This window comes from Sander vitreus, chromosome 22, assembly GCF_031162955.1.
Source record: "Sander vitreus isolate 19-12246 chromosome 22, sanVit1, whole genome shotgun sequence".
NCBI classification, from domain to species: Eukaryota; Metazoa; Chordata; class Actinopteri; order Perciformes; family Percidae; genus Sander; species Sander vitreus.
In genome coordinates, this window is record NC_135876.1 from 4,122,759 (window position 1) to 4,146,253 (window position 23,495).

A 23,495-nucleotide genomic window follows, 5' to 3' on the forward strand; every position below is an offset into this window, starting at 1 on the left:
GGAAACAAGAGAAAGCAGAAGCAGATGGGATCAGGACTGTGCTGAATGATTGTGTACGCTCCCTTTAAGAAATGCAAGATATTTCATTTAGTCAATAAGTGGCCAATGCAGCACACTTGGTGCCATCATAACAAGCTAGTGTTAGCATAATTGTGGGTTCTGAGCATTGATGGATGAGTTGAGGAAAGAAGGATGTGAAGGGAAGATGAGGAGGGCAATGATCAGTCAGTGTGTCATAAAGGAACAAATAAATCAATGTGAAGAGGAGAGAATAATGCAGCCTAATTGATGATGGAGCGTTCACTCAAAAGTCAATGTTTATTCATGTTTTTTGAATCATTTATTTTCACCAGTAGTATGTATAGTATGTGTTGCTGTGATGTTTAGTCATACTCAATCAGCTGGGGCCCTATTTTAACGATCTAAGCGCACGCCGTGAAGCGCCTGGCGCAGGTGCGTTTAGGGCGTGTATGAATCCACTTTTACTAGCGGAAAAAAGGGTCCGTGCGCCGGCGCATGATTCAAAAAGGTTGTACTTAGTGTCTTAATTAATCATAGGTGTGTTTTGGGCGTAACATGTAATAAACCAATCCGAGTGTCATCTCCCATTCCCTTTAAAAGCCAGGCGCCTGTGTACCTTGGCGCATTGCTATTATGATGGAGGATTTGCTGAGCAGGAAGATTTTCAGGAGAAGAAACTCAGGGTTTCCTGCAGCACTTTGCAGCTTAGGCGGCTGCTTTAGCAAGACACGCCTGCCGCCTTAACTATCGGCACGTCGGTACTACCGAGGATGGATTCACTTGAAATCAAACTGTGCCAAATTTCGGTAACTGAGAGCGCATAAGCGCGAGCTTATCTGACGTCTCTGCATCTTGACATAGAGCGGAGCACCGACTGCCGACACACACACACACACACACACACACACACACACACACACACACACACACACAGGTCCCTGAGCTCCTCTCAGCCTCTTTCAAAGCATTGGCAGGTGAGACAAGAGAGAGGGCGAGGTCTCAGAGGGAGAAAGAAGTTCAGGAAGCACCTGAAGTTCCAAGATACAAATACACAACACCCACAATATGCTGACAGTGTTAGATTGGAACAGACAGCTGCTGTATGTTGAGATGTATGGGAGGAACATTTCTATGGCCTAACTCCAGGTCCCAGGATAACACTCATGTGGATGATATTATGGGTAAATCTCTTGTGTTCTGATGCACATACTGTATCAATCTGCAGTGGATGAATATGAAGCCAACTAAAATGGGGCCAAACTCACACACAAGTGAAAGGTGTTTTGTGGTTTTGACATGGAAATTGCCCTGCGTCTGCAGGTTTGAACGCAAACACAATTTCATGCCAAAACAATCACCAAAACTGCACTGTGCCACCTAATCAGCATAGACACAGCTCTACAATATTTTTACCATTTTCTGACATTTTATAGACCAAACCAGTAATTAAATAATCGGGAAAATAATCGACTATGAAAATAATCTCTAGTTGCAGGCGTACTCACCAAGGCAGAATTCTATCACCTTTAATTGTGTCAGTACAGTAACTCAACAGAACTAAAAGCAGTTAAATTGAGTCTAATTTCCTATAACCTGTTTCTATTCATATCATGTCACTGTGCATGGTGTATTTCGTCTTTGAAGAGCATTACCCTGTAACACATACTGTACATGTAGTGTCCTGTGCTGCTTTGTTGTCCTTCTGCATGACTACCCCTGTAACATGTGCACAGTCTGAGATCTGGAATAAGTGAAGGCTTCTTCTTACTGTCACTTAAACTCACTGAAAATCTCACACACACACACACACACACACACACACACACACACGTTTAATTATGCTTTTATACAAGCAATACAGAGCACTAACAGTTCTAGTTAAAGATCAACATAAAGTTTTCCCATTTATTTTAAGTGTGTGTGTGTGTGTGTGTGTGTGTGTGTGTGTGTGTGTGTGTGTGTGTGTGTGTGTGTGTGTGTGTAGCTCTGTGATGAACTGTTAGGGCCAATTAAATGCAGAAGAAGAGAGGCGAATGGATTCAGATTCCCAATGATGTCTTTATGGAGCTCTGCTATTCCACACGGCTTAATTAATCATGGCAAAGTTCTGTGTGTGTGTGTGTGTGTGTGTGTAAAAAGATTGAAAGTTGGTATTTTCTTTCCTTTATCGGGATGTGTGTGTGTGTTACAAAGATAAAAATATGTACGTGTGAGAGCGTGTGTGATAAATGCACAGGGAGGCCAAAGGCCATTGATCGGATGGAGGCCTTCCTCTCACAGCCACCTCATCATCACCAGAGCTGCAAAGCAATTTAGTTGCTTCCTTTACAGCCAGAGAAACATCAGAAGGGAAGGAGAAGATGGAGGAAATAAGGAGCTGTAAAGAGAAGGAAGGAAGAGCAGGGAGGGGAGGAAGGGGTAGAGGAAAGGTATGGGAAGGGAAGGAAGGAGTAGAAAATATCCTGATTACGATTCATGACAAATAACTAAGGCTTTTAGCCAGATCTCTGCCCTCACCATTAGTTAGTTACAATTCCTGCTGACTCACCCTCTCGGAGGGATGTGTGCATGTATATATAGTACTTGAGCACTATTTCATCCATAGGTGAAATCAACAAAATATTCTCTAACGCACACGCACACATGATTACAAACGTACCAAAAAAATGCATTTACTGTAACTTTTTTTTTTTTACACATCAGTGTTCACAGTGTGCATGCCACAATAACCATTCCACTTTGAGGGTTGGTGGGGGTTCTATAAGAGCATACATTTTGCATTTAGAATTTCGGACACTCCGGTAAAACGCGGGCAGTAATTCCACCATAACGACTTTTAAGAGCGGAGAGACTTTCCACAGTGCAGCATATTGAAGACACTGTCATGTGTACATCTTGAACATGTCCGCCTTAGGAACCTCTCAGTGGTAGTATCAACAAAGGAACAAGTAGTTTGATAACCTACCCACCTCATTACCTTGTCTGCATCTTACAGTCAGACCAAATCTCTAGGAAACCATGAAATATCACTCTTTTCTTTTTTAAAGAATTCATTTTTGTTTTTAATCAAAAGAAGGTCATTATAATTTAAGAAGGTTCTCCATCTTTGAAACTGGTAAAGTGAGGACTAATGTCAAATTTAGATGTGTTTCAGCTTTGGGGGTTAAATTATGGAATGAACTTAAGGTGCCCTGCCACACATATTTCATTAATTTGTGGTAATGTCTGAAGTTCTACCATGGACTCTAACATTTTTTTTGTGCCAGTTCTCATTAATATTCAACTATATGCTTGACTCTGATTGGCTAACAGCTAGCCAATGAGAGCCTGGCAATCAGCATCCTTTACCCAGTGCAACTGGGTGAGCTCATGAACAGTAATGAGCTCAGGCAACATGATGTCAGACTGACCAGCTTTTGTAATTGGCCTGATTTCTCCGCTTATTTCTTTTCAGTGGCTAGAGCTGACAGAGGAGGTAGCAGTTCATTTTCACATTCACGACATAACACAAACACATATGGACCTATCGTATTTCAAAAAAATACAAGTAAAAACGGTGTTGTGTGGCAGGGCACCTTTAATGATGAGTTGAAAATGTGTACGTCTCTGTTGAGTTTCAAAAAAGCTTTAACATCTAAAATAATTAAGGGCTATGAAGTAATTTCATTAAAACAAAAAATAACTAGGATTGCACTCAAGTGTTTAGTTTCATTTAGTTGTGTTGGATTTCTGAGTGATTCTATTGGGATAGGCAAAAATAAGCCTTGGCTTTAGCCTATTCCTTTTTCGGTTAGCTACGGTGGCAAATTGTGGAAAATAATTGTTTCTTTTATGTATGTTAACCGAAATAAAATTATTCATCCTCATCCTCATCATCCTGTACAAAGTACAGTCCATACTGACAGTAGGGACGAGCTGGAGACTCAAACAGCTGCTCCAACACTTACTTTATACAGTGACTTAGCACAGCGGACATCATGCAGGGAGGCAGTTATGGATGTAACAATCAATCGACTTATTTGCTGATGTTTGAAATATGTCTTTGGTGATTGATAATTGTTACTTGTGCTTTTGTGCCACTTGACAGTGACTGAATACGCTCATTATTTTTTAACAGTGCACGGACTGTTTGCATTATAGTGGTCTATTAAGGGACTCATTTTGGGCATTCCAGTAAAGAAAGTTGTTGCAAATCAGCAGAGCCTCTTTGAGTGACACCTTTAGAAATCAGGTATGTAGACCCGTAGTACATTAGCCGCTTTCCGACCGGAGGGATTTTTGCAGTTCCTAGAACATAATGTTCCTAGAACCCTTTTTTTCTCCTGTTCCGACTGGACCAATTTGGGGATTTTTAAGTCCCTCTGGCCGCAGTTCCTGTAACTCTTTCAGCTCCTATTTCAGGGCAGGGTTTTTTTCTCTTTTCCCTTTTCAGCATATGTACCTAAGTCAACGAGGGTCGGGTTTCCAGTACAGACAGACCAACAACGGGACAATTTTAACAATTTTCGTCACTTATTCATCACTAATTTCACTAATTAGTGATGATTTCTCGCCTAAACGTTTTAGGCGAGAAATTAACTGTTTAGATTTCGAATATAGGCAGTCTTGCGAAAATTGATGCCGAATTGACAATTTGCTTCAAAGTTTTTGGAATTTCCATGAAGTGAGGCGACAGCAAGCAGGCGACAGCAAGCAGGCGCCTGCCCAGGCTGCTAGCTCGTCGCTCGGCCAGTCGTGCTCAGAGACCCCGCTGGAGGTCTCTTAAATAAGAGGCTTTTATTTCGCCGTTGATGGTTCGTTTGTTTAAATATCACAACACATGTCCATCATAAGATTAACGGGAACCTGTGGTTAACTGTCTTTTTAGAGTTAAACTGCAGCTGGCCGGCCGTCTCACACACACACATCCACAGTGCAGCAGGCAGAGGCGGAGAGAGAGATTCCCGTTTCTCTTCGGGAGACTTGTTTAAATTATGACAAATATTCATTTAGATTTAGTTCATACTTTTTTTGGTGTATTTGTTTTCTGATTTTAACGCTATAAAGACCGTTGCCGTGCCTCCATCACTCCCTTACCCCTCCTACCAGTCCCTATGGCCACTTGGCCAGTGCGAATGCAATTGGAAAAAATGGTTTTGGGGGAAGAGTAGTTAGTAGATGTGTTTAGAAGTGGACTTTTCCTATAACTACGTTCCTGTAACTACTTGGTCAGAAAGCGGCTAATGATGGCATGATGAACGGAGCAGAAGATCACAATATCACACAGACACTCATAGATGCTAAAAGTAGCGTTTGATCACACCAGTGAAAGGGGATCCGGCGATTCACCACAAGGTTGTGCGGCAGTGGAAGGGTTAATGGAAATGCCCATTTGTGTGACGTCCTGTTGTGTTCTTTAACCCCACCAATGTTGCACAAGATGACAAGGTACTGTTTTCTGTCAGATCATTTAAAGATCTTGAGCTTTCCAACCGCACCGACAGAGGGTGTCACTACCCGATGTGAGTGGTGTGCAGATGTGAGTTGCGCAAGCGTCACTTTGCGACAAGCAGGTGTTGGAGCTTCGCAAAGGACGACTTGTGAGTCTCGTTCAAGTTATACAGATATAGCGCTCACATCTGCACTCCACTCACATCGGGTAGTGACAGTGTCTGAGTCATACTGAAATTTGTGAAATCCATAAAATAATAAACTTTTCTCATTACAAACTATAACAGAAGATGGAAATCATTTCAAAAACGTTTTAGCTATCTATGACTGTTTGATTGCTAACGTTAGCTCAAAACGTCATTCAATTAACAGCCTTTGTTGTGTTTGATTGCTAACTTGTAGCCAGCAGTGAACCAACTTCGTTATGTAGGTCCATTTTTATTGTATTGACATTACAAAAGTCTCTCGTTAGCAGTTTGCATCCGGATCCGAATCCGGATCCCTTGGCGTTATGCCGTAAACCGTTTAAATCTGCGCAACTTGGGTAGTGACAAGGGACTGAGGAAACAGTCAGCTGTTCCACAAACTCCCGGGCAGTTCAGTGCTTGTGTTTGACGTTTTAAAACGTTCTTGTGGCAGCGATAGAGGCAGTGATGTTTCCTGTTTCCTGTACGGGACTCTCACACCGCCTCAAAACACTCCACCGCAACAACACGTGCTCAAACAAACCTGCTCACAGCGCCGTTTCACTGTTCACCCGGGAGTGTCAGCTGACAGGAAGGCCACATTATGCTGCGTTACCGCAAAGTGTGGTGGGGGAGTCAACCCCAGAGCCTCAGAATCAGTCAGAGGCGGCCAGAAGTTTCCGCCAATGATGAGACTCCGCCAATGATGGTGTTGGGAAAGTTACTTGGAAACTATAATCAATTACCCATTGCCCATTACTCACTGAAAAAGTAATGGTATTACTTTACTACTCTGCAGCAAAAGTAATGCGTTACATTTCTCATTATTAATTTCCTTTCATCACTCAGTCCAGGTCCATGCAAACAGTGCATTTAAACAACTCTAAATCCTTCTACTTATTTTAAGTAATGTCACCGACTGTTGTTTAGTAGGCCTACCCTTAATTTTTATTACTTTCTTAAAAAGTATCGGTTCAGGCACCGTTAATTATGTATGCGATTAATTTCGATTAATTAATCACAGAGTATGTAATTAATTAGATTACATTTTTTAATCGATTGACAGCCCTAATAAAAACACAAAAGTTATGGGAAAACAACAAAATAGATTAATAGAATATCAAAACAACATCACAACAAGGGTTTATTTAAACTGCAACGTATTCTCATGAACAGGTCCGTATAATATCGTACGAAAATTTATGCACACCAAAACGTTTGATATCCTACGAAATTAGGAGACCGCCGGCTGGGCACGTGTACGCCGGCGTGGTGCCGGCTGGCTTCGAGCTCCATGACGCTGAGCTGCAATTGCTAGTTGTTTAAGCTGCTACAGAGCTTTGTGACGCCAGCTACAGACCTCCGTTGTATCAGCAGTAGTTGGTGGTTCAGTTACCTGAAAATAGGTGACTTTGAGCCAGGTACAGAGCACCGTGAGCTGCCGCTCGTTTCGGCAGAGATTGCGGTTCAATTTAGTCCACAAAATATGAGCATTTTGCCACCACGAAAGTTAAGATTAGGCACCAAAACGACCAGTTAAGATTAGGAAAAAGATTGTGGTTTAGATTGAAATACTGCCAAGGAATACGCATTTCCTGAGTGAAAGGCTTTTCCCCGGGAAGCGATCTCCGCTCTCTGGCTTGAAAGTCCTGTATGGTAATGCCCACCCATCCCCCCCGACCTTCCCCCACGTGGCCAGCTGTGTTCTTACACAGCAGTAGTCAATGTAGTGACTACAGCAACAACAACAAAAAACGTGAAATGCTTACGATTTACAGGGCTTAACTTTTCGTAGCTTTTTTGAATAAATGGTTCATGAGAACAGGCTGTAAACTGACAGTAGAACCTGAATAAATAAAGTTTTTTTTCGGGGCAGTACTATAGTGTCTTGTGGTGGTTTCTGAGGTGAGGAAAGAGGCTGGTTGTATTGCCTTTTATGCCCTGTACCACATTAGCTTGAGCAACACCTGTTGGCTTAAAGCCAAAGTACTTCCACGCTGGCGAGGAGGCATTCTTTTTGGATACTAATATTTCCTCTTCAATCTTCATTATTTCCTCGTCTCCCTGAGCCACATTCATGTTCTTACTTTTCTGTCTCTTCTTTCCTTTCGCTTCACACACCTGCTTCGCAGTTTGCACTCTCTCTTTCTGTCCTTTCGCTTTATTCGCTATCTCCACTCATGCTGTCGAAGTGTGCACATGTGACAGGGCAACTGGCCAAGAAAATATGAGGGCATATGCGCATCTCTCCACAAAATAAACGGAATATCACGTACTTTTCGGGACATTTTCGATATTGATATTGCACAACGTGATATTGCACAAACGATATTGAGTGGATATAGCGTGCACCCCTATTACTAACACAACAGGAATAAAAACAGATATGTGGTGTAAACAAATGCCATATTCAGTGTCTTTCTGTGGAACAATCCAGAGGGTTTTAATCAGGTTGCAATATCAGCCCTCCAACTGTAAGACCTGCTCACTGCAGGGCCCTGGTGCCGCCATCTCTCATATAATTAGACAGCAGAGAGGGAGGGACTGCACACTGCATCCAGCAGAACTAATCAGGCTAGCTGAGCAGAAGTGGCTAAAACATGACATGAAATGACAAGAAAGAGAGAAAACATATCTGCCTGTTGCCGTGAGGATGACGTAAACTGCAGAAAACTTTGCAGGCATTTTTTATAAAGCATGCCAGATGTTTCTAGATATGAGTACCGATACTCCTTGGAGGCCAGGGGTGTCAGTTCATTTCAGTACACTGTGAAAATAGCTTTAAAACTCTAACATTGTTCATCCATATTTTCCTACTGGCAGCAGGGAGAGTTGGAGCGAGTAAAATAAACACAAAAAAAAAAAAAAAAAAAAAAAAAAAATCATTCCTGCCACATTCCATAAAACTGTATTGTACAATTCACAGCTGTGTGTGAGAGAACTACCTCATTACCTCACACATTACACAAGATTGCACCTTATTATGCTACTTGCACACTGGTTACCTAATATTTAAATATTATACAGATTTAATTTTGTTACATATACTATGTATGTAGGTTGTACATTGTATTCTACACTTGTATATACATGTACATTCTTTTCAAGTATATTTTTTTCAGTAGTTCTAGCGTTTTTATCTTTGCTATCTTATTTTGTGTGTGTGTGTGTGTGTGTGTGTGTGTGTGTGTGTGAGAGAGAGTTTGGGGGGGGCTAACGTTATTCACATTCATATTTAGAGGCAACAAATAATATATCCATTCTGTACACACATTTTGTTTTCCCTAGCCGAATGGAGGGCCTAAGGACAGAGGGTGTCCTATGTTGTACGGATTGTAAAGCCCCTTGAGGCAAGTTGTGATTTCTGATATTGAGCTATAAATTACATTGACTTGACTGACTGCTGCAGCAGAGGAAATTACATTTCCCAAATGTGTTTTATCGGGCACAGACCGATACAGGGAGACGAGGAAACAGCCAATGATTAGACAATGTTAGCCCTATTTAATCAGGTAAAAAAATAACTTCACAACTGGGACGAACCGAAAAAAAAAAACGAAACAAAAATAGTGTGTGGTGTGCTGTTTTGGTTAAATTGTTGAACTAAATGGTTTTGGTTAAATTGTTGAACTAAATGACTAAAAAGGAATAAAACTGAACAGCTGACCGTGACCTCTGACCTGCCTCAAACACATTCATACGGTTTGATAAAGTACTGACTTTAACTTATCATTGCACTTACAATAACAATCGCAGCTGTCTTCAATTTAGGTCATCGTGTCGTCTCATCTCCTTTTTCTCCTGCATCCACCGTGTGTGTTGTTTGTGTGTGTGTGTGTGTGTGTGTGTGTGTGTGTGTGTGTATCTGTGTGTGTTTGTGTGTATGTAAGTGTCATTCGCAGGGGGAACGGAGCAGTAGCCCCGCCCGCTGCAGAGAGCTGACAGCCAGGATGGAAACGGCAGCAACTTCAGCAACTTTTAAATCGTTACAGTCTACATTGATGTTAAAATGTATACAGGTTGGCAGGACGGTCTGAAATGTTTTGCACGGTCTTTCGCTGTATGTTTTGTTGGTAAATGAGTCACACACACGTCTCGTCTTCATATCAAAAACAAGGAAATGATCAACCCCGTTCTCACTCCCGCTTGGTCATTGGCTCTCAGAGTGCACGTGGGACTGCTGTGATTGATTGAAGTCGCGTGAAACTTCAGGTTATTGGTCAAATGTGCGGAAAAGTTGCGGTGATTGGTCAAAATTGCGAGTCGCACCGAATTCGCGTGAATTGGCACGATCGCGACATCGCGAAATCCTGGAGGGACTGCCTATTGGCGCCACGTTTCGGTACCCAACCCTATGGAGGGGGCATGACAAAATACCATTTCTCTACCAAGAAAAATAGTAGAGCACAGTATTATTACTACTTTCACATTCAAGATACATCCCACTAAATTAGACAGAAACTGGAGGTGCAGACAGGCAGGTGTGTAGGTGTGTGTGTGTGTGTGTGTGTGTGTGTGTGTGTGTGTGTGTGCATTCACAGAGTTGGAAGATGAAGGACATTTAGTCAGGTGTGAATGAAGCTGTGAAGACACAAAGATCTCTTTGGGAAATTGTTTAACACCTGCCGAAAGACCGGCTGCTGCTAGCCGTGTGTGTGTGTGTGTGTGTGTGTGTGTGTGTGTGTGTGTGCCTTGTCTTTCACTGTTGCACTTCTTTCCATACACTTATACAGCTTTCTCACCCTCGCACGTTCTCACAGTCAGTTTATACAGGGCATATCTTCAGTGTGATGGCCATCATGACAGGAAGAACAAACTGAAAATAGCCAGTACTGAGGCACGTTAGTGTTCATCACTTCAAAAGTAGTCTTGTATTGCCAGACCTTCCTCCACAGCGCTGCAGAGGAAGGTCTGGCTAGTCCACACAACATTCCTGGACGGGAGAAAAACGTGTTCTGCTTTATTAGTATTTCTTTAAACCAATCGCAATCGTCTTGGGCGGTGCTAAGCGGCAGACAGAGCCCCGGTAGATCTGCAAAATAGTCTCAGGAAGGAACTTGTTTTGGTGGAACATGTGTACATTCAAAAGTAGTTTTAGTCGTGCAACAAAAAACTCAGATTGGACAGTCTAGCTAGCGGTCTGGATTTACCCTGCAGAGATCTGAGGAGCAGTTAGCCATAGTCCTCAGAAATCCACCGGAGTTTAGAACGCCAACACAAAGAAAGAGGAAGGGGACGGTCATCTGGCCGGAAATGAGGGACATCCGGCAGAACCTCCGAAGGCATCGGAACAATCCTGGAAATGAAACGTAGGCGACATAGACTACTTCAAGAGTTACTCAACACCACCTGAAAATCAGCATTGATCAGATCAGCATTGTGATCCCGTATCTGCGCTGCAAGTAAACCCCTCCCCGCTAATGGAGCAGAGTAGTAAACTGGTGCTGCCGTTTCTATGGGGATCAAAAACACGATCACAGTTGGCTTTGTGAGTTGTCAGTGTCAGTTTGGCTAGGGAGGTGTTCCAGGACTAGGTGAAAAGATTATACCTCAACACTGGCCTGGGAACGCCTCGGGATCCCTCAGTCAGAGTTGGCGAATGTGGCTTGGGAAAGGGAAGTTTGGGGTCTCCCTGCTGGAGCTGCAGCCCCCGCGACCCGATTTGAACCCAATTGTACGTTCGTCAAATCACATTGATGCTCTCCACATGATAAATATGATGTTGGAAACACCATGAGCTTCAACAAAACCCAGAGTTCAAACGCAATGGCTGTATTTATGGTCAGCAAGCATCTGTGATGCTAGCATTTGTTTAAATGTAGGTGTGATACACACACCTGTTACTAATTGGCTGCGACATGGGGAAACAGGCCTAGTGCGCTGTCAGATGTTCTATTGGCAACTGTGTGTCGGAATAACTCATATTGATTTAACAGCACTGTATGGAAAGATGTACACACAGAAAGAAGACTCACTCCCACACATTGCTCATACAAGTATGCAGACATAATATGGGGGGGAATATGGTCTTTTCTGTCTCACTCACACACAGTCACACACAATGCAGGGATCAGTTCCAGAGCCTGGCTCCGAGCAGCAGTTTGAAGCATTCACACAGAGGATTTGCAGCATCTCCTTCTGCCTGGAACAAAGAATTAATAGCAGCCTTCTGCTTCACAGTGCAGCCCCCAACACGTTCTTCTCCACCAGAGAGAAGACTGCTTACACTTAGATTTCTGTGCTCGAACATACACACGTGTTGAAAGCAGTCACCCTTGCAGGAACAACAAACATTTGTTCCTAAACACTCCTTTAAGACATTTGGTCGCTGGTGGAGAGCTTGAATTGTAAAGCAGCAACACAATGTGTTATGTTAACGTTAACAAACACTTCCGTGCAGCTAAAAAAAAATAAGTGGGTTCGTAATTGTAGCAGGAGCTCTCTCTCCCTCTCCCTCTCTCTCTCTCTCTCTCTCTCTCTCTCTCTCAGGTGTGCTCTCCACACGCAATTACAACTATCCAAACTATTGACTATTGGGGAAAAAAGTGACAGCCTGAGTGTCCACCTGCAGTTACACTCCCAAAATCCAACACATTGATAAAACTGATTTGTTACTTTATGACCATACAATGATCGCCATTAGCGCCACTGCAAACCCGCGCCCCGCTGTTGGTGTGGGTGGAGAGATGGGGGTTAATCACGACGTGCTCAGTGGTCGATGACTGTCAGCTGGACAAGTCCATCGCCCATCGACCTAACCGTAACAAGCAGTCTTACCTAGACTGAACGCAAACCCTGACATAATGAGAAAAGGTGTTCACCTGACTTTCTGCTATTTGGACATAATGTTCATTACCTGAACCATTGTGAAAATTAGATGTGTGTAAACATTGTTGCATCAGCATACAAAGTCTTTTACTATTTTTATTAAAGTGGCATCAGCAGGGTCTGTAATTGCTGCTGTTTAATAGAGGAGTGTAGTTTGCAAACATAAAGACCACCTACCATGATATAAATACGTAAAGCAACCAAACTGAATGAGAGATCAGGATATTGACATTTGGGAAATGCATTTATCGTATGCTTATTTAAATTGTATGGAAGTGCTCACCACATCATCTGTGACGGCTAGTTGCATGATTTTTTTGAGTCGGCACCTTAAGATTCCAAAGACTAATCGAGTTGAAGCCGCCACTTCGTTTGTTTGAAAAGTCCATGTGCATAACTGAAGAGAAGCTGTCAGTGTGCATGTGTGTGAGCGTTAGTACTTACTACTTATAAGTCTCGGAGCGCACGTATTCAAACACATGGGAGACGCCCAGCTGGAACTGGTCCGCAATGGGAGTGACCCAGGGATTATTCTCTGCTTTAAACACCTGCTTAGGACCGGTCAGATCCAGATTACCTGCAGACATGTAGACACACACAAACACATATAACAGAGCTGATTACACTCATCACCTGTTTATTTGTGTAAGGCTGGGTTCAGACAGGGAAACAGCAATCTGGCGAATTATCGCACTGTTGTGCGGCGGGGGGAATGTGACGTCCTCTTTGCCCAATGTAGACTAGGGCTGCAACTAATGATTATTTTCATAATAAATCTGTAGATTTTTTTCTTGATTCATCGATTAGTTGTTTGGTCTCTAAAATGTCAGAAAATTGTGAAAAATGTGGATCAGTGTTTCCCAAAAGCCCAAGACCTCAAATGTCTTGTTTTGTCCACAACTCAAAGATATTCAGTTGACTGTCACAGAGGAGAGAAGAAACTAGAACATATTCACATTTAAGAAGTTGGAATCTGAATTCTTTTTACATTTGTCGTAAAAAATTACTCAAACCGCGGCGATTAATTTAAGAGTTGACAACTAATCGATTAATCGTTGCAGCTCAACACAAGACAACTTTATATTTCAAAACTACTGTTTTCCGTCAGATCGTTTATAGATCTCAACATTTCCAAACGCACTTGAAGGCAGCTTCACGGAGAAAGAGAGAAAGAATAGAGACAATAATGCGCAGTTCACATTCACACAGGAGTAAAGAGCTGTCAGTGTGTCGGGCACAGGGAAATAGATTTAGAATCTCTGGAGTAGGTCTCCTCCGCATTTCACTGCACATGTTGAAAATATGATAAATAGATCTTTGAGCCTTTGAAATTTGAACCTACGCAGTTCATTATTTTAAACTAGCACAGGCAGTAGCCACTGGTTTGCAGATCTTAAAACACCCCTGCTGTAAAACCAACAGCCTGAGTGTAATCCTCTGTCCAAAAGAGATATTAGGTAGGTGTTGTGGATTTTGACTGGATTCCTTCAAGAGTTTGTGTTTGTGTGTGTCTGTGTGTGCATGGTCAGTACCGAGTTCAGGGGGTAGGACGGTCAGTCGGTTGCCCTGGATGTGAAGCTCCTTGAGTTGAGCTAAGTCCCCGATCTCCTTGGGCAACGAGATCAGATCGTTATCCCTCAGACTCAACTGGAAAGGAGGAAAACCAGAAGAAGAACAGGACACACTTGTTTAACACACAATATCTGACACTTACACAGGAAACAACAGCATTGTTAATTAGTGTTAAGCACAATGCTGGACTAACATATTCCTGAATGTTCCTAAAACACTTTACTACTGGGACTAAATGATTTTTCTTGTTTTACATATTTTGCATTATTGCATTTACACTACAAGTGGTTGGTATGTTTCATGCTTTCATTCGATAAGTCTGTTTCCATTGCACCTACTGATAAACTGCTGTTGGTACTGTGATAGAGAAACCAGCAGGAACTTTTCCTTCTCGCTCTCAATGCTTTACTGGTAACTTATGGATGCACTGGATTGTAAACTGACTTGACATTGTGTCACTTGCGTTGACATTAACTCACTATTTGCAGCTTGGTCAGCTTCCCGATGTCGGCGGGCAGGGCCTCGAAGTCGTTGTCACTCAGATAGAGAGCGCGAAGTGTGGCTGCAAAACAAGCATCTCCTTAGTCTGTGTGTGTGTGTGTGTGTGTGTGTGTGTGTGAGTGTGTGAGTGTTTATGGGAAAGTCCTAACCAGACAGGAATCTGATCAATAGCTGCAGTCAAGCCTGATTAATAATACTGCCTCACAAACTGGACAGAATCAATCCACACAGACCTTCTGCTGGTCTGCCACGACAGCAGACACAGCAGACAGCTTTGTCAACGTGCAGTGAACAAAGGGTCAGCCCTGTCTTGTGTGTGTGTGTGTGTGTGTGTGTGTGTGTGTGTGTGTGTGTGTGTGGGGGGTTCACAAACAGGAGCTGACAATGTGGTCTTTACAACACAGAGCCAAAAAGCTGCTTCTGCTGTGGAGTCCTTTTCATCTTTTAATGTGAAATCAATATTCCACTGTACATGACCAATGCAGGCTGAGGCCCAGCTCCCAGCACTGTGACCCCTTCACCTGTTAACCAACTGAGGGGGAAAAAAACACTGCGTGGGCTAGAAATATGAACCAAAACATTGTAGTTGGGATACAAGTTAAAACAGCGGAGCAGACCAGCTGTCCATCACTGTCAGCATGTGGACAGCCAGGGCTATGGGTGTGTGTGCGAGTGTACTCACTGAGGTAGAAGAAGTTTCCCGGCAGGGAGTTCTGGTCCAGGTTGTTGTAGGTCAAGTCCAACACTTCCAGAGATGGCAATGAACCAAATCCTCTGGGCAATCCGCTCAGACGGTTCATTCTGCGTACGCACACCCACGCACACGCACACACACACACACAATTATTCCCACAAAGCCACCACTGTAAAAATACACTTCATGGGACGCGTGGATAGCTCACCTGATTGAGCGGGTGCGCCCCATGTACTAAGGCTCAGACGTTGACCGAGGGGCCGCAGGTTCAATTCTGACCTGAGGCCCTTTGCTGCCTGTCATTCCCCCCTCTCTCTTCCCTTTCACATATTCAGCTGTCCTGTAAAATAAAGGCCTAAAATGCCCCCAAAAATAATAATAATAAAAAAAAAAACAGCACTTAATTTTAGCCTTCCACAGCTTTCAAATGCATCGCCTTGTTTCAAAATGTAGCCTTTCAATCAATGATCAATTCAATTAGGATTATTAGACAAGACGCAACCTTTTTAAATAGTATAATGACCATTTGATCACAATTTACTGACAATTCATCATTTATTTATTTCAGAATAGCTTTACTGCTGGTTTAATACAGACAAACCCAACAGCTCACAGAGCATGTGCTTCCACCCGGTCACTCATGAAATCAAACTAGTTCTTAATGAAGTCTCCATACGCTCACAAGCAGCAAGACTGTCCTGTCAACAGGGTTAGGGAAAATAGTTCAGCCTAGCAGATCTCACACTCTCACACTCTCACACACACACACACACACACACACACGGCTATCTGTACGGGTGGAAAATGTGTATGCATCGTGATTTCCAGCGTGGAGGTGAGACAGTAGACGGGGTTAGAACTTTTCTCTATCTTTTTCGATACGATTTCTGTCACTCTTCATAACAGTTTCATTTTTTATTCTGTTACTTTTGGTGTGAACAACCAAGTGCAGCACCATGGAGGTCTTCGAGGAGATACAGAATGTGCACCCCTGTCTCCATTAGCTTTCTTCATTACATCTCAGTCTTTGAGTCTGGACATCCAGAACAAAACACTTTTGCAACACTCCGTACAAACTAGCTGTAACCCATTTTTGGGATTTTCATTTGATCTATTGTCAATTACAAAAATGGAAAAATGGTAGGGCTGGGCTCGTGATTTTTTTTTTTTTTGGAAAAATTAAAAATGTGACTTTTTTTTAAACAGATTTGAATTGAATTTGAATTAAAAATCTTTTAATCAGGACAGAGACAAGGGCTGAGCGCCACAGCACTCTCCAAGGTGTGTGTGTGTCTGTCTGTCTGTCTGTCTGTCTGTGTGTGTTGTAACTGCTATGCAGAAGCCTAGCCCCAGATGAACACATAATGAGCAGAGTAGTTTGCTGCCTGTATCAGCATTAATATTATTATTGCACATTTTGAATGGCAGCATATAAAAAAAACTGTTATTGCAAGTTTAAGAAAATATAAATACTGTTATGGCATGCTTATAAATAAATACTATTTATGCAGTGATAGTCCACATGAGGCCCGCTGCAGGGGGTTATTAAAGGGGGGTTATTTTGAGTTCAGGAGTCTGATGGCTTGTGGGAGGAAGCTGTTGCAGAATCTGGCCGCTCTGCACCGGATGCTGCCAAGCCTCTTGCCAGAGGGCAGCAGAGAGAACAGTCCATGATGGGGATGGGTGAGGTATGTTGTGATGGTTTTGGATCGGGCCAGACAGCATTTGTGTGCGAGGTCCTGGATGGAAGGCAGTGCCGACCTGATGATCCTTTCCACTGTCCTCACCACTCTTCCGTACAGTCTTCACAGAAAGTGAAGACGATGCTGTGCTCTCCTCACAAGAGAGGCGGTGTGGAGGGACCATGACAGACTGTCCGTGATCTGCACCCCTAGGGACTTAGTGCACTTAGCGTTAGGGCTGGGCAATATATATATAATCGATATAATATATATATATAATATTATAACTATATAACTATATATATATATATATATATATATATATATATATATATATATATATATCTATATATATATATATATATATATATATATATATATATAGTTATAATATTATATCGATATTGAGATATGAGACTAGATATCGTCTTAGATTTTGAAAATCATAATATCGGGATATGGCATAAGTGTTGTCTTCTTCTGGTTTTAAAGGCTGCATTACAGTAAATTAATGTAATTTTCTTCACTTACCAGACTGTTCTAGCTGTTTTATTATTTGCCTTTACCCACTTTGTCATTATATCCACATTATTGATGATTATTTATCTAAAATCTAATTGTGAAAACATTTTGTTAAAGCAACAATTGTCAAGCCTACAATATCGTCGCAATATCGACATCGAGGTATTTGGTCAGGAATATCGTGATATCTGATTTTCTCCATATCGCCCAGCCCTACACCGCGGTGTTGTTGATGAGGAGTGGTGTGTGACTGTGCTTACATCAGCTTTAATATCTTGGAGACATACTGTAGTCCCTTGGTACCGACGGGGTTACAGCGCGTGCCACATTACTACAACATCCCGGGTTCAATTCCTGCTTCGAGACCTTCGTTGCTTGTCATACCCATCTCTCTCCCCCGTTTCCAATCTGCTTAAACGTTAAATGGTTAAACACTGCTTTGTTTACCGAGGACACCTCAACATGTGGACAGGAGGAGCCAAGGATCAAACCGCCAAACCCTGTGATTGGTGGATGACCCGCTCTACCCCCCTGACTAGTCTCGCTTTGCCAGACATTTCTCCACAGCAACTACAACGCTTATCTATTCTGGGAAACCGGAGGAAAAAAGGCTCATGCTTGTTTGTATATTTTTTTTTTAAACAGCTAACCCCTGGAGCAGCAACAGAGCCCTTGCTAAATAGATAGCGGAGATAGTGTGTGTGTGTGTGTGTGTGTGTGTGTGTGTGTGTGTGTGTGTGTGTGTGGGGGGGGGGGGGTCAGGCTTTATCCCAACAATGTACATCCGTTGAGCCAGACTAACCCCTGAGCCACAGCTGAAAGTAAGGTGATGGTTTAAGAACTAATGTCTCTTAGATTACAGTGCATGGCTGTGCTATAGTGGCATTTAGCTGACCAGTATTTTTTTGTTTTGTTATAATCTTCTATAATCAAATGTGGCACCATATTACTAAAATCAGGATCTTGTGTTTCCAAACTTGCGTTCGGGTCCCCCGTTGTTCCCGGTTTGTGCCGTTTGTTTGCTGCTTGTCCTTGTGGACTAACAATCATCCACATCTGTGACCAAATCAGTAGGAAGCAGCTCAGAGGCCTGGACAGGCAGATTAGCAGACAGGGAGGATAAGATGATGTCAGAGACACCAGCTTCAGTTTCTGCACATATATGGCTATGTGTTTGTGTGTGCACGTAACCGACAGGTCACAAGGACGACGCTTCTATTTCAATTCTATTATGTGTGTTTGACAAATGAGATTAAGCACTCGCGGTACACACACACACACACACACACGACAAACAAACAGACGATGAAAAGTGAATGCACAGTCTGAATAGCAGTGGGAGGCTTACACTATCCAGATGATGTTTGTCTATGGATCAATACACACCAAGGCTCCGCTCCTAATCCTCCTGTCACTGACACCCTGCCTGTGGAAGCCTGCACTCACATCTAACACGCACATAAAGCATTTCTCGCCAACAGGTGAGGAACTGAACCTGACCACACCAATTTGTTGCGCACATGCACAAACACACTTCCATATCGTTTTGAGGTTGGATTACTCTTAGCGTCAGTATGCTCTTTAATTGTTATGCATGTTTGAGCGTTAGTACTTTGCATACATTTATATACTTGATTGATACTAACATTAACAGTAGGGCTGCACGATATGAGGAAAATATCTTATTGCAATTATTTTGACTGATATTGCGATTGCGATAGGAATCACGATATTGGAGGGAATGATCATTTTTGTATAATTATTCCCATTTTCATTGAAAAAAGAAAAAAAAGATTGAAGTGTGAAGTTTTTTTTTGCGAGGATCTGTACCAAACAAAGATTTTTTTGTAGGATAGGATTTGTAGGCCGGGATGTCTCTGCAGCACCACAATACCATATTTTAGAACGGTTTGACAGATATTTTGTGCCCCCCCCCTGCGATTTGGATATTGCACTAGTTCATATTGCGATTTCGATAAAATTGCGACTAATTGTGCAGCCACATATGGATTTTAAAAAAAATTTTGTTGCTATAAAATGGAATAAATCTTGTTTTATTGTAGAGCTTCGCACAGTGCGTTGATTTGCTCAGCCCCTTCTTTCTCTCTCATAAAAACAAACGGGCCCATCTATGAACATCTACAGGAAGGGCTTTCACATGTTCACCTGGAAATCTCAAACAGCAAGTAAGTCTGTTTCTCTCCGTTTCTCTCTTAACTTACGATAGCTGACATTAGCGCTTGCCCCAGTGAACCTCTGCCAGACCAGCATAACGTCAGTTAACATCAACCTGCCCGGTTCTATGTGAAAAAAACACCTGCACAGAGAAACAGGCTTGTTTGATTGGAGACATGCTGTTTTGGAGTTCCAGATAAAATTGTGGCTATGTATGCTAGCTGTGTGCTGACGCAATGCCTCGGAGCAGCGGACTGTGGGTCCAGGAGACGGACGTTCTCTTCGGATTACTTGTAAATCACCCTTGGGCCGGGTCTGGCCGATATTTCCCGCCACCATCCTCGGGCCCTTGATCAAGCATTTGTGTTTTTTTAAACATTACTTTATTAGCCTATTTGGGTGGGGAGAAAGCTATGCAACAATAATGCGCAGCGTCTCCTCCACTCGCACGCATCACACCGGGCCAACTGTGCTGTATTGTGTAGCTTAAGTGCAACATGGAGCTTGAAGATGTAAAGAAAAAAATAAAAACCGGAGAATTAACTTTGAGCAAGTTTGGAGGAAAGTCGGAGGTATGAAACCATTTTAAACAAGTCGTGGGCAGTGACAACATATGTCTTGGCTTTGTCGAGTGCATTAAGTGCGGCACGCTGCTCGCCTATGACAGCAAAAAAAAAAATGGGGACTTTGATGATGAACAGACACATGAAGCAGGCTCGCCATGGCAGAAAGGATGATAGTCAGCCTTCAACGTCCTCTTTTGTTACTTCTCCAAGCATACCCCTTCTAAACAGATTTCTGCAGTTCAAACAATTCGGAATTGTAGTTGAGAACGTCAGTTATAACGGCCCACATATAAAAAAATTGTCGGGTTTAAATCGGGCTCGGGCTCATAATTACAGTTAATGTGTCGGGCCGGGCCGTGCTCGGACACAACGTGCACGGGCTCGGGTAGGGTCAGGCTTGATTTTTTGGGCCCAATCTAAGCTTTAGTCTGTACTGAACACAATGCTTTCTCTCAGAGACCCAACTTTTCAAATAAGCAAGCATGTATTGAGGCTAGCTAATATAGCTCTAGGTTAGCGTTATAATACAACTTATATTTGGTATTATTTAATAATGAATTAAAGAAAGCGTGGGTGTGCCTACTTCTACGTGCACACGCTGGAGTGCGTCAAGCTCTATGACCCATTGATGTCATCTAGCCTTATTAAACAAATGTAGCAGAAAAGCTCTGATCTGCAACCGTCTTTCAAGCCCACAGCACGGCAGTTGCGACTTGCGAGTGTTCGCGAATGCATTCAGTATGAAAAAAAGTGTAAAAGGCTGGTCCAAAGTCTGCGCTTTTTCAGGGTTTTTTCAGAGGACTTGCTGTTAGCTGTGATGGGAGCTTTGCTTTCAGGGCCCGTGAAATAAAGTCGGAAAAATACATATTTGACCGACCCACAATGCGTATGACAAGTATGACAACAAAAATCAAATGGCTAAAGATAAATATAAATTTTACTAATACTGGAACAATAGATTTGATACATTACAAATATGGTGCAAAGTGGATGATTTATGCTATTCAACTGAACTAGTTGAGACATGTAGAGCATGTTGTTTTGCTACGGCTCTTAAAATGAATGTGAAACAGCCTATTTACATGTCCCAGGACCTCCCTAGATAGTAGGTGGAGTCAACTTCCGTGTTTTGGTACAGTTAGTTTCTACACCTGATGCAAACCGTGAGGGAGAACACATCAACTGTAAAGACCACCTTTTCAAGTGGACTTTGGCATGGATGTGTTCACAATTCACTTCATCAAACGAGCAGAACTTTGGGGTCAACTTTAGGATCCGGGCCCTGATGTAAAAGCCCCCTTACTGCCATATATTCCATTATATTTTTATATTTTGTATTGACACTTGTAATTTTCTTCACATAAACAAAAGGTATTGCCGACATAAATTGGTGCATAAGAAATGATCAAAATGCAGAAAATGTATTTGACGCTGAAAATATTCTACCCCCCACTTTTATATGTTCCCCCACAAAGGCACATTCTGAGCCAGGAAAAAAATAAATAAATAAAAATAATATATATATATATATATATATATATATATATATTTATTTATTTATTTATTAGGGCTGTCAAAATAACGCGTTAATTTCGACGTTTGCATACAGACGGAAATCTGGTGCCACTGATATGTCTGCGCTTCTCTCTGATGCTCTGAAACGGACGATACACAACACAAACCCCGCTGCACGTGACGCTAGTTAACACTATACTCGACAGCAGCTAAAGTTAGCCTACCGCTAGCTAGTAGCTGGATAAACACGGTTACAATCCTGACAGCTAACGCTAAACGGTGTAAAGTTTGACTGTGTTTCACTGCAGAGGATTCAACACCAGTATGTAACAATCTGCAGCTGCCGTCGGAGAAACAACACAGACGGTGCGTTCAATGAAACTGGTAAACTACAGCCTCGTGGTGCATTTGAAGTTATTGTAAATGTCCTTTACCATCTGGAGGTTGTTTTTGTCGTTCAACAGCAATTTACTAGAGAAATAAGTTATTGTTATACATTATTATTAAACGTTTAATTTTGACCATATGGCCTTAGCAATAAACAAGCCGTTCTTTAATGTCACCAACTGTTGTTTAGTACCCTTTTTTTTTTTCCTTTTCTTTTTTTACTTTCTTAAAAAGTATCGGTTCAGGCACCGTTAATTATGTATGCAATTCATTTTGATTAATTAATCACAGAGTATGTAATTAATTAGATTACATTTTTTAATCAATTGATAGCCCTAATATATATATATATATATATATATATATATATATATATATATATAATAAGACTACACTCCTGGGTGGAGATCTCAACCCCCCTAATGTTAAACCCAAAGGTACGCCATTGCGTGCATGCGTGCATTTATGAAGAAAACAGGAGAATAATCAGACAGTAGACAAGCCTGGCCTCGGAGCAGCAGTAAATAAACAACAGTGTGTGTGTGTGTGTGTGTGTGTGTGTGTGTGTGTGTGTGTGTGTGTGTGTGTGTGTGTGTGTTAACCAATTTAGAGTGGGACATACCCGAGGTTGAGGTGTTTCAGCTTCTGAAGACTGCTGATCTGGGTGGGCAGCTCTTCTATCTGGTTGTTGAACATGTTCAGAACCTCCAGGTTCTTCAGCTCGGAGATGTTAGCAGGCACCGCTGGGAGACACACAGAGGAAGGAAATGAAAAGCATATCAGACACACACACACACACACACCTTCAAGATGTCTGTACCTTTCTACAGTGTCTACAGAGTGTGGTTAGCACTCATCAACAGCCCCTATTCCTGACAGTCGGCGTGTTGTCATTAGCTGCGGGGCTCTGACAAACCCGCTGTAATTGATGAGTCCATTAGCAGCTGCATGCTACATGTTCCAACGGCACACATATTGCACTCTCTCTCTTCACTTCCATCTGCAGTTTTATTGCCCCGTGGTCTGCGGCCACAGATCAATGGGCTGATAACAAAGAACACAAAGTTTATCGGATTATCACACTGATCAATGGAAGGAGAGAGAGAGGGAAGCAGTGGAAGACAGGCGGCCAGGCCCTGACCTGAATGCTGCCAGGAGAATGAGTGTTGGAGAGGTGAGGTCTGGGCATACTGATACTGTATCAGTTGGACCTGGGTGTGTGTGTGTGTGCGTAGTAGAGCTGTAATCGGGCCTTAAAAGTTAGGCCCGTCAAGGCCCAAGCCCGACAGAATTCGGCCCGAGCCCAACAAGTACGTTTTGATTGACAGCTTTTTAAAAGCCCGAACCCGTTTACAGCCCGACATTATTCAAATGTGCGCACGTACACAGCTCTTTTGTCAAGAATGAGTCATTTATA

The 23,495-nt window shown here is 42.4% G+C and overlaps 1 protein-coding gene across 3 annotated transcripts in view; it reads right to left on the reverse strand.

Annotated features, from left to right (window-relative positions):
* Nucleotides 1-23,495, reverse strand: part of rsu1 (Ras suppressor protein 1) — a 41,110-nt gene that overhangs the window by 8,666 nt on the left and 8,949 nt on the right. For 2 of the 3 annotated variants that reach the window (XM_078280233.1, XM_078280231.1), the window contains exons 4-8: nucleotides 22,701-22,821; nucleotides 15,220-15,338; nucleotides 14,516-14,598; nucleotides 13,997-14,111; nucleotides 12,909-13,041 (exon numbers count right to left, since the gene is read on the reverse strand). In XM_078280233.1, the coding sequence (XP_078136359.1) occupies nucleotides 12,909-13,041; nucleotides 13,997-14,111; nucleotides 14,516-14,598; nucleotides 15,220-15,338; nucleotides 22,701-22,821 (571 nt within the window). Of the gene's footprint in view, nucleotides 1-2,232; nucleotides 2,399-12,908; nucleotides 13,042-13,996; nucleotides 14,112-14,515; nucleotides 14,599-15,219; nucleotides 15,339-22,700; nucleotides 22,822-23,495 lie in introns of those variants that run through there. The other variant, XM_078280234.1, reaches the window with a different exon arrangement.